This window comes from Pteropus alecto, unplaced genomic scaffold (genome assembly GCF_000325575.1).
Source record: "Pteropus alecto unplaced genomic scaffold, ASM32557v1 scaffold185, whole genome shotgun sequence".
NCBI lineage: Eukaryota > Metazoa > Chordata > Mammalia > Chiroptera > Pteropodidae > Pteropus > Pteropus alecto.
In genome coordinates this window covers 3942635-3955328 of record NW_006438088.1, presented here as the reverse complement: position 1 = coordinate 3955328, position 12694 = coordinate 3942635, and the positions used below count along the sequence as shown (strand labels likewise).

Here is a 12694-nt window from a genome sequence, read left to right as displayed (position 1 = left end):
GTCAGATAATAATAAAGACATATAGACTCTCAAGGTCCAAAGTTATATAGTAGAGAAAAGTAGACAGGCTCTTATTGAACAATGCATGGTGCTGTGATGGGGATGATGCAGTAGGCCATGTTAGGGACCCTGAGGGAGAAGGCTTCTTGGAGATTATGAAGTTATAGAGGGAACACTGCATTACACACGGTGAAGGAGTAGAGAGAATGTAACATTGAATAAGGTCATAGAGAAGAGAGAGTGTGATGCTTCTGAGGAATCGAAGATAGTCCAGTAGAGCTTGAACTCATAGCAGAAAGATAAAACCAGAAAGGTCTAAAGGGACCATATCAGAAGGACCTTGTATATCATGTTAAGCAGTTTATATTTTACTCTGAGAACATCAGGGAGCCATTGCAGTATTTTAATGGGGGGAAGGGGGGCGCGGGGGTGACAGTTTGATGAATGTAGAATGGATTAGTAGAGACAAAACAGAGCTAGGAGAGCCATCTGTGTTTGACACATGATAACTTGATTAGGAAAGTAGCTGTGGAAGTGGAAACTAGGGGAAAATTTGAGAATTAAATAGTTAAATTAATAAAATATAAGATTCATGGGGTGTTGGAGTAAGGAAGAAGGAAGAATAAATGTGAGCCCCAAGTCTTTGGCTTGAGGATGTAAGTAGGGATGGTACCACAGTTGGAGACTGGGGACATAGGTGGTGAGATGAGTTTGTGGGAGAAGATAGCAAGGCCAGTGGAATATTAGAGATAGCAAACTTAAATGTTTTTAGTTCAAATCTAAACCCAGGGTGGTGGATGGCTTGAACTTTGAGTCCTTTGACTCTGTGGAAGAGTTTATAGCCCTTCACAGTTCTGTGCTGCCTCCCATACAAGCTGGCTGAATTGACAGATGAGGTGACGTCTTTGCAAATGCTTCCTGAACATGGCTCTCCTGTTTCATTTTTTTTCTTAACATCTCTTTCCTATTTAATATATAGCTCTACTGCTTAGATTTATTTGAAATTTAGTTTCTGTTATGGCGATAATGATCTTTATTAGGTTTAATGTTTACATTCTCCAAGCATTTAGAACTTTGGAGCAGCCATTCTAGCAACATTTTCTGTTCATTATTGCAGCATCTCAAAAGTCAGAATTTGTGTTTGTTATTTAGTTACTGCATTTTTTTTCTTTTCTTTTCTTTTTTTTTTTTACAAACAATAATGAAGACTGTCTTAATATCTCCTTACAGTATTTTGTTTGAAGTACTCTTAATTTAGTTATGCTCAATAGAACGATGCTTCCCTGTGGGCACTCAACCAATATTAACTGAATTTTCAAAATTATTTTCACAGAAGAAGGAAATATAAGTATTATTTAGGAGTTAGCAATGTGGGGGACCATTTTGTTATTTTTTAAAAACAATATTATATTTTTATTATATAAAGTAAAAATTTCATTAATATTATTGAAATCTCAGATATCTTTTAAAGCTGTCCCAGCATCATTGCTCTAAACAAAGGGCAGAAGGAAATTCTTTAGGATCCTAGTCCAACAAAGCTTTTCCTTTGTATACTTATTTTGTGTGTTCCAAATATGACAAACACTGGAGTTTGACTTCATATCATTTCTAAAGGAGTTAGGTTTAGATGGATCTTGCGAGTATCATGCTAAGTGAAATAAGTCAGACAGCAAAGTACAAGAACCATATGAGTTCACTTATATGTAGGATGCAAAACAGAAAGCAACAAATGAAAAAACAAAACCAACCAACCAACCAACCAACCAACCAACCAACCAACCCATACACACAGACAATAGTATGGTGGTTGCCAGAGGGGAAGTGGGTGCAGGGAGGATGAAGAGGGTCAAATTTATGGTGACAAAGGAAGATTAGATTTTGGGTGGTGAACATACAACGTAATATACAGATGATATGTTATAGAAATTGTATACTTGAAACTTATAAATGTTCTTAACCAATGTCTCTCCAATAAACTTAAGTAGAAAAAAGTAAAGGAGGTAGGTTTAAATAGACATCTCAATAATCCCTTGTCTCATTGCCTAACCGGAGCTTTGCAGGCAGTTCAAATGATCGGGACATTCTGGATTAGTCACTGCACAGACTGTGTCAGTCTCCTGGGGCTGCCATAATGAGATACCACAGACAAGATGGCTTAAATAATAAACATTTATTTTCTCTCAGTTCTGGAGGCTGGAAGTCCAAGATCAAGGTGCCAGCAGGGTTAGTTTGTAGTGAGGCCTCTCTTTCTGGCTTGCAGATGGCCACCTTCTTCTCCCTGTGTCCTTCCATGGCCTTTCCTCTGTGCTTGCTCACACAGAGAGAAAGATATCTCTGGTGTCTCTCTCTCTTATTAGGACACCAGTCCTGTGAGGGTTAGGACCCTAGCTTTATGACCTTATTACCTCATTTTTAAAATTACCTCCCTAAAGGCCCTATCTCCAAATACAGTCACTTTAGGGGGTAGGGCTTCAGCATATGAATTTGGGGGGATACAGTTCAGTCCATCACACAAAAACAATGGAGTGAAAGGAAATCTGAAGTGTTTTGGCCTTTTGGGTTTCGTTCTACCTGGGAAATAAGTATTCTGGAAGTAAAGCACTATAATTTTTTCCTAAGGGACTAGAGTAATTAATCATATTTTACATTTCATTGTATTTGAAATGGTAAGTGTTTAAAGTTGGGTGGGTTAACTGCCTGCAGCTAATCAATCTCAATTTTCCAAGCCAGAAAAGGCTCTTTTCAGTTAAGAAGCTGCCTAGTGTGTGTGTATGTACGTGTGCAGGCATGTGTGTGAGGGGAGGAGACGGTATGCATGCCCTTTGTTTTGTTCTTGGTGGGATGCATGTTTCTCTAAAAGAAATCATTAACTAATCCACTACGAAAACTGATCCTGTAGAGCAGTGAGCTGTGAATTCACTTGTCTGGGGGCTTTCCATTTAAATTAGATTCAAATTTTCTTAGAAAAATTGCTTCTGGATATCCCTGGAAAGTTTGGAAACCTGTTTTATTTTGTTTGTTGTGCTTTAGTTATTTTGATAGGGCTGTGGAAGAATGGAGGCAGTTCCATTGTGATCTCAATGACCTCACACAGTGGATAACGGAAGCTGAAGAATTATTGACTGATACCTTTGCTCCTGATGGTGGCCTGGACTTAGAGAAAGCGAGGATACATCAGCAGGTGAGTGTTTTCTATCAGAGGATAGGGGTCCACTAAAAAGCTGGCATGTTTATTTAATATGTAGCATTTAAAACATTTGGAAAGTAGGGTCTAAATATATAAATTTTTCAGGAGTATGTAGACAATCTGTAATTTCTGTTTCAGCTCTAGTTTCCAGTTTCAAAGGTTTAAGAAAAATTGCAATTTTCAATTTTTACATTTTTTTAATTAAGATTTTAAAGAAACTTAAGTTAAAAATACTGTTTCGTGGTAAATATGAAAAACGATTTTATTTTTAAAATTTTGTATTCAGAATAACATTTGTAAAATTTTGTGCCTAAGACTATATCCAGGGACAGAAAGATAACAGAACATCTCACCTCTGTTTTTTGTACTTAAACACTTAGGCATTTTATTTCCTCTTTTCATTATTGATAATTATCACAAGAGTAAATCATTCTTGAGCTATATCAGGACAGCTGCTCATGTAAGTCTAATTCAGTCTGGAAAATATAACACAGTAGCTAAACCAGTTCTGCTGACAATAAGTCTTCAAAAATAATGGTTGAAAGCAAGCAAAATTTCAGGTTACCATTGTTAAAAAAATACTTTTTAATTAATTTTTTAATGCATATTTTACATAGGGGAGTTAGTGAATGCTTTTATTTTTCTCATGTACTTGTTAATGCATTTTTATTATTTTTAGAGTTATAGATAAGTGCTTAAATTCTATTTTAAAATACTCTTTTAAATTTGTTGCTTAAAAATTTATAGACCAGTGAAGCAGTGTCTTAATAAAATACCCATTGAGGTTTACTTATCTATGGTAAGATATAAAGGTATATGGGTTTGTTTTTCTTTTTAAGAGATGCTTTCAAGCACATATTTGGGAGAAGATAAAGATCCACTTTAATCAAACATGACTGATGCTTATGCTTCAGTATTTTAAACAGCTGTTATTTATTTCATGTTTCTGTCCCATTTCACTGTATTTTGCCTTATGATATTCATGAGAATGGGTTAGATTTCAAAATACCTTTTATTTAGTATGTACAGTGAAATGTAATTAAATTGTTTTAAAATGCTTTTTTCATGATCATAAAATACCCTTCCAGGACTTTGTTACCTTAACACTCAAATTTGACGCCATGATACCTGGGCATTCACTACATTAAGAATAGTTTAATCTAGTAATCTAATTAATCTTGGGTTGTGCTCTATTACAGGAACTCGAAGAGGGAATCAGCAGCCACCAGCCCAGTTTTGCAGCACTAAATAGAACTGGGGACAGGATTGTCCAGCAACTCTCTCCCAGCGATGGAAGCTTTTTGAAAGACAAGCTGGCGGGTTTAAATCATCGCTGGAGTGCAATCGTTGCTGAAGTAAGGGATCGTCGGCAGAGGTGAGTTAGCCGTGATGACTTAAGGGCACAGGGGTAACGCTCTTTTGGGCAGAGGCTTTTTAAGATGCCATTAGATGAGTTCAAAGTTCTTTTTCTATCTGATATTACAATAGTTTTTCTGACATTTAAGACCTCCTCTCTCCATGTTTTACATTTTTAGAATACTGCTCCTTACTGTATTTTTAGGCTGTCCATAAAGTCTCACTTTTCTATGCAGGTAGCATATGTATAAAAAATGCCTTATTTCTTTTATTTTTGTTTATTATGATGTGGTGACAATGTGACAGGAACTTGAAATAGTTGAAAGAACATTCTGGACTTTTAGTCTGAAGATCTGAGTTCAGGGTCAGGCCTCTGACTTACTCATTTCCTGACTGGGCCTCGTGGTTTTCATTAGCAATCTCTCTCATTAGGTCGTTTTTCCTGTAAAAGGGTGTGCTGTACCTTTATCAGCATCAGTGCTTCATACATAATATAGTTCCTCTTCTACGTAATATAATAGATATGATGTATTATTGTTTGTTTTTATGTTACAATGCCCCAGATTTTATTAGGGTGTCTCCTGGTTGTAAACATGTTTACCAGTGAATATAATACTCAACATTATTTTACACATTACTTTAAAATTATTTGACGGTTTTTTTTTTTTGAGATATCTATGTTTAATAGATAATTTCTACTTTGCTTAATACCTTCCATTTTATAGATGACCTTTTTTGGAAGGATTAATGGTAGTTTTGGGTTAAGAAGTCCCAGATATTTTTTCTGCTAATTTTAACTTTGTAGATGATGAATCATTTTAGTGATAAGCTATTGTTTTGTTAAAAGCTAATCTTTTTCAAGTCCAGTATAGGCATACCTTGGAGATAGTGAGGGTTTGCTTCAATATCTGCAAAAAAAGCGAATATCATAATATAGAGAATCACAATTTTTTCCCAGTGCTTATAGAAGTTACATTTATACCATATTGTAATCTGTTAAGTGTGCAATAGCATATGTCTAAAAAAAAAAAAAACAATTTACATACCTTAATTAAAAATACTTTATTGCTAAAAAATGCTAACCATCATCCAAGCCTTCAATAAGTTGTAATCTTTTTGCTGGCAAAGGGTCTTATATTCAATTTGTAAGAAAATGCAATAATAGCTGCGAAATGCAATAAAGTGAAGCCCAATAAAATAATGTATGCCTATACAATAATGTAGCATAAAATATACAAGTATGAATATTTGGCCTTCGGCTGCTTTTTATAAAATAATATCATCTATTATTTTGTGTGTTTTGTTTGGTAAGAGGCAAACAATAGTTTGTGTGTTTTGGTTAGGAGATTGCCATATGTCCTGTGTTTGGCACCCTGTACACACTGCCTCATTTAGTCCTTACAGCTACCCTCTGAGGGGACCCCCAGGCCCATTACACTGCTCCGGAAACTGAGGCTTAGAGAGGAGAGGTTAAGTAACTTGTCCGAAGTCTCACAGAAAGTTTGTGATGGTAGTAACTTACATTCTCAAATACTGTGCTTTACTAACTTGGGAAGATCGCAGAGCTCTCTGGCCAAGATTCCTCCTCTGTAAATGAAAACTGTGATATCTTCTCAGAGGAGTATCATGACAGTTAAATAAACGTGTTTGTAAAAAGCATATGCCCAAACTATTCATAGTGAACACTCAAAATATCTAGTTCTTATAATAGTAAGTTAACCTAGAACTTATTCTTCAAGTGTATTATTGCTGAATTTTGCCAATAATTGATTGATTTGATTAATATTTATCGAGCTTTGTATTTAGCATGAGATACAAATATGACTAAGGACTAAGAAGAACACATTTAAAGAAAAAGTGGTGTGATTTAAAACACATCGTTAAGAAGATACGGTGCTGTTACAGAGGCGGGTGATGGGCCGTGGAATTGAGGCATCGCAGGGGAGGGATCCTGAAGCTCAGTTCAGAGCATTTATAGCCATTTCCCATAAATTCCTTATAGGGTGTGCTTTGTAGAGAGAAGAAGTAGAACAGATAAAGGTGGGATTCATGAAATAGTATAGCCAGGTGGGAGATCTGCAAAGGTTCGATGGAGAGGAAGGCTCAGGGACCTCTGCCAAGATTGGAAGCTGAGGTCCCCTGGGACCTTCTATGCCATGCTAATGAGTTTGCATGCAGAACCCTTCTACCTTGAAAATGATTTATCTCCCTGGCCTTCTTAAGGAAAAAGATGTACCTGCTGGTGTGGTTTTAGCAATAAATGCAGGAATTCTCCTAAAGATTTTCAAATGGATCTCTGTGGAGTGTGGTAATTATTGCTCCCAGAACTAATAAGATGCAGCCAATACATATTTTACTCATTTTTTGGAAGAGAAAAGAGTAATGAATCTCTTCTCTGGCATCTTATATTTTAACTAAAGTCATATTTGTTTTCATAGAGTCATGTTTAACTTCACTTCAGATTGTCACTTATCTTAAATTGAGGCCACCTTGGAACTTGAAGAGCTTACATGTGTACAATTATCAGAGTTACAGAGAAATAGCACACGGTTCCATCTGTTTTTGTATTGAGGGCCTGTAGTTAAATACTTGCACAGTCCAGCAACTTATGGTGTTATTCCCTAATGAGCAATTGTTATCTACTGGCTGAACATTAATTTATAACTTGTTTTTACTCTTAGGGGTAACTTTTAAAAATGTAGGCTATATTTAACCAGTTTTCAGATGAAAATTTTGTGACTCAAGTATGTCCTACTGAAATTACTCGATAATGTTAATTTCCTTCATAGATGTATTTTCAAAATAATAAATTACTTATGATTATGAAACATGGGTAATTTAAATTCCAGCTTCTTTTTTGGAAATACAAGGTCTATAATAGTATTTAGTAAAAATAAGAGTACAAATACTCTTTGATACAGAGGGTAAATTACCTGTTTTGGTATTGGTAGTCTTAACAATTAGTACTCTCACTTTATTTATTTATTTTTTATATTTTGAAGCAATAGTCTCTCCTGATAGATACTTAAAAATGAAAACTTGTGATTTTATGGTGATTTCATTAGTTTTTAAACATTAAAATAACTTTCAAATATTATTGATTAAATATATGTTTAACATTTATATATATTGCATAATTTGGGCCTTTTTGTAATTAAAAAGACAAAGTCATAGCCAAAGAAATGTAAATTCTTATTAAAGATGACACAATGTGATTCATTAAAAACTGCATTCTGTTTTTAAATCAACAGCTAGTCATAGGAGCTATGGAAATGATACCACTACCAAGCTCTAAATAGCTTTCAAACCCTGTCTTAAAAATACATAATCTTGTTTGTTATATGAGTTCAATCATATTCTCATCTTCTGACAGATGGTTTATATATTTATAAATGTTATTTTTATAACATTTAAAAGATCTAGTTAAGGTAGTTCCTTTTTTATATTCATATGACTATTTGTTTCCTTATTTCCTTTAAAACTTTTGCTTTGTATTCTCTAGATCTCTTTTTATAACTCTGCTATATTCAAGTAAAATACTTACTTTACTAAACTGACCAAATTTTCATTTTTCTTGTATTTTCTTGTATTTTCTAATACTTGTGTAAAAATTTCCCATTGCCCTGTTCTTATTGTTTCTTTCCTATGAATAAAGTAGAGTAATGGTAGCCACCTAATGTTAATAATATATTATATAATGATGCCTTTCTATCTCCAAGGAATACTCAAAGAGAATTATGTGCTTTTCCTTGTTATTTTAGATAAAGACATTTTCATGGTTTTTCAAGTTCATTATGCCATACAATGGTATCTAGCTTTAAAAAACTTTCTACTAAGTTTCTATATAATTTTTCATGATGAGAGAAGACATTTTTTGTTTCAGTGTTTTTGAATTTAACAAAGGAAGAATTCTTCTTACATCATCTAATAATCTTTGGTATTACAGAATGTATACATGACTATTAACACATTTAAAACACATCATCAAATAATTATTAGGAGTTATTTCTTTGTGGTGTATTTAGTCTGAACATACAAAGTAAATTTATAATGATCTACTTAACTGGATAATTTTTCTCAATATTTTTAAATAATATATTCTTTTAGGCTAAAAGGAGAAAGTAAGCAGGTGATGGAATATAGAAAAAGATTAGATGATATTATCTGTTGGTTAACAAAAGCCGAGAATGCCGTGCAAAAGAGACCAACCACTGAGCTGGAAGGAAATCTGAAAGAGTTAACAGTAAGTGGTTTGTCTCTATATTTGCCAATGCTTTTTGATGCATGAACATTTACACTAAAATTAAGATAAAATATTAAAAGAAGAAAAGGGGAAGAAACTTTGTACTTTGTGGACTACGTGGTGACCTTTAAAGAGGAATATCTTTATTTATTTGTTTTTTTAAAGAACAGCTATATTTTTTTTTCTTCACAGCTAAGGCTTTACTTACATAAAAGTGAGAAATCATGTGGTTTCAATATCAGACTTAAGGTTTTTAGGATATTTTAAACAGACTTCATAATTTTAGAATATAATATTGCTATGAAGTGTAGTTTTTGCTTTTAGATTTAGAAGACAATTACTGATTATTATCTATAAATTGAATTGTATAAAACTCAACACTGTAAATGATATGAGAGTAACCCTTCTAAGTTTATCATTATGATGTATTAATGAAACATTTTGTTAATCTGCAACCAACAAGAATTGTTTATAGTTGTATATGTATACTGTACATAAAAATACATAAATACATTCGTACATTTTATATTTTTTGTGTTAAGAATTAAATTACTTGTTGCAGAACAGTAAGCATAATGAGCTCATATTTTTATTAAAAAAAAATTTTGTTTGTGGCTATACACACATGAGTATGCCTCAAAGTACGCCTAAAATGATACCTACTAATTTGATAAGAGATCTTGTCTAAAGGAGTGTTATAAGGCATTTTAGGAAAGAAAATTATTAGTAATGATGAAAAATATTATGTGGTAAACAATTACTAAGTTTCTTTTCAAAAAATGACAACCATCTAACAAACCTGTTCCTGTTTTAACTAAAAATTTCAATGGTTTTCTTGGAACATCCCTTTTGTAAAGCATTGGGAGCAAAAGATGGGATACCACATTAGGGTAGGTAGAGATAAGGTAGAGATAGATGCATAAAGTGCTCCTACTCTTTCTTTTTTCTTTTTTCTTTTCATTAGCACAGACTTCGTTTTCATTATGGAAAAACAATATTAAATTATCAATGTAAATATGATATCATAGGACCCTGTTGAAAGATGGGGTGGCGGGTGGGATGCACATGCTCACAAGTGCACACTGAAGGTGGGTGGTCATTCTCATATCAGTTAGTTTGTTAACATGTGTTTAGGCTTCTTAGCAGTTTATTTTCCACTTAAGAAATTAAAAGGCCACGTTTGTGAGAATACTTTCTCAAAACTCTGTTACTTTCTAATACAGTTCTTGAGCTTCATCCACTATGACAACCTTCTAACCACACCCCTTTCTGACACCTTTAGGACTTAACCCAGGAGATGGACGTACAAGCTGAAAAACTCAAATGGCTGAATAGAACTGAATTGGAAATGCTTTCAGATAAAAGTCTGAGTTTACATGAAAGAGAAAAAATTTCAGAAAGCTTAAGAACTGTAAATTCGACATGGAATAAGGTATGCATTAAGAATTACTGTGATACTTTTCACATGTTTATTGATTTTGTTGTCAAAGAAATGGCATCATGTAACTGTTTTACTTTTAATATCTAAATATGGGTACATTTTACTGATGAATATTAATGTTTATAATAATTATTTTGCATCTGTTATAGACAGAAGCATATATTCTCAAAGAATGCTTTTTATTTTGCATGCACTTTTTTGGCCTACAAAATTTATGCATTGTATATTACATTAAATAAAGAATATATATTAGAATTAGGCAATAAAATGCCAATAATTATACTCTGAGAATGAAGCCATTAAAATAACTTCCTGATGTTATACTTCACTTTCCATATATGTAAGTTTGTTTTTAACAATGTTATTCATTCAACATACATTTATTAGATTCTAGGTGGAATGCAATGGCTTGTGGCCTCAAATATGACTAAGATAAGGTCCTTTATCTCAGACCATTACTTTTTTTTGCAGTTGAAACAGTTAAAGGCAGATAAAGTCTTAGATTTCTCTTTATTTTGGTTTGGCACGTACTGTATCGGAGTATGAGGTCTGTCTGGGACATTGAATTGATATGTATGTGCCCTTGGCTTGGACGGGCCCCATAACAGTCACTGTCTCCTCCCTCAATCCTTTCAAAATGGTAATTGACATTGTATATCTAATGATGCAGGTGCTTTATCGATCTAGCCTCGCTGATTGAGAATTAACTGTCTTGATGAGTCACTGTTACTGATGATTCACACATCCGTGTCTCTGGCCTGGACTTCTCTTCATGCTCTAGACTTACCTATGCATCTGCCTGCTCAGCAGCTCTATTTGGATGTCAAAATAGGCATCTCAAAGTAACATACAAAATTGAGTTCCTGATCTCCACCTCCCTCCTGTGCATTAATATACTTCTCCAGCCTCAGCTACTAGTAATTATATCCTTATTATCATGTAGGCCCAGAATACTGAAGTCTATCTTATGATATTTGATTTATATCTCAATTAAAAAGAAAACCCAAACTTGGAGTCACCATCATCAGCTTCTTCAAAATACATATTTATTTGATGAATGAGTATATGGCTAGATACACGACGAAACATAGCAAAATGTTAACAGTTGTAGATGCTATATGGCACATGGGTATTCCCTGTACAATTTTCTCAACTTTTGATAGGTTCAAAGAACTTCACAAATTTGATTGCTTCTCACTACCTCCATTTCCATTAACATGTTTCAAGTCACCATCACACCTGTTTTTGATCACTGCAAAGGCCTTTTCATTGGTCACCCTGTTTCCTCCTTTGCCCTTTGTCAGTCTCTTCTCAACAAAGCAGCCAAAGTATTTGCTAAAGTAATTTAGATCAAGTAACTCCTCTGAGCAAAAGCCCACTAATGGTCTTCTTTCTCACTCAGAATGCAGGCTAAAGTCCTTACTGTGATTTATAGGCCTTCATATTCTGGCTTCCTGCTATCTCTCTGACTTCATCTCTACTCTCTCACCCTTACACTCTTTTCCAGACATGTTGGCCCTGTGTCAAAGATGCTAGGCTCAGCTTGTGCATATTCAGTCGGAGCACATGTATTTATTTAACGCAAAGGATGCCACTGGTTATTGTGTAGAATAGGGCATGGTGGACACTTTGGGAGCGCGATGTTAGCTAAAGCAATGCTTTTTTTCACTCTAGACTCTACAGATTTTGCTCTACCTAGGTGAATTGTGAATGTCCAAGACCAAGCAATGCTTATTGTGCAGAGAATTTTAACAAATACACTTTGGGAACTACTACTCTGGGATATTTCATTCATTCATTCATTCATTCTGGGATATTTCATTTCATTCATTTCATTCATTCACTCACTCGAAAGATTTTGATTGGACTTTCACTTTATGCCAGGCACCATTTTAAAAACTAGGAATATAGCAAAGAGTATGTCACTCCTTCTAACCCAGAGAACTTATTGTGATGAGAAAAGTAAAATGGTAATTATAAAATAGAGATATCTGTGGGGACATAAAGGTAGGGTACTTATCTGGCTTTGGGGGTTAACCGTGGAAGATTTTTTTTGGAGGTGATTGTATCCAAGCTAATTTATAAAAGATGAATAAGAATTGGTCAGTGGAGAGTGGGGGAAAAGGCATCTTAGGGAATAGAAGGAACAAGTGAAAAAGGGTCTAGAGGAGGCAGAGAATGAGCACAGTGCATATGGGTCCTGGGATGGCTCAAAATAAAGTAGAAGGGTGAGAGATGCTTGCAGAGATCAGATCCTAGAGGCCTCACCATGCCTCACAAGGAATTGGAGCACCATCTTCAGAACAGTTTACCACCTTGAGTGGGGTGTGCAGCTATTGATAGATTTTAAGCATGCGAAGGTTACATCTCGGAAGCATGCTATAGCTGAGCTATAGAGATGGATGGAGTGATCTTAAGGATGAGTATCCTTAGGTATCAGGATATCAAGTAACTCCTCTAAGCATTA

The 12694-nt window shown here is 34.4% G+C and overlaps 1 protein-coding gene across 10 annotated transcripts in view; it reads left to right on the top strand.

Moving 5' to 3' along the window:
- The window catches only part of UTRN (utrophin), a 446938-nt gene that overhangs the window by 187505 nt on the left and 246739 nt on the right, over positions 1 to 12694 (top strand). For all 10 annotated transcript variants that reach the window (XM_025049288.1, XM_015592099.1, XM_015592098.1 and 7 more), the window contains 4 exons: positions 3031 to 3181; positions 4387 to 4562; positions 8651 to 8786; positions 10069 to 10218. In XM_025049288.1, the coding sequence (XP_024905056.1) occupies positions 3031 to 3181; positions 4387 to 4562; positions 8651 to 8786; positions 10069 to 10218 (613 nt within the window). The remainder of the gene's footprint in view (positions 1 to 3030; positions 3182 to 4386; positions 4563 to 8650; positions 8787 to 10068; positions 10219 to 12694) is intronic.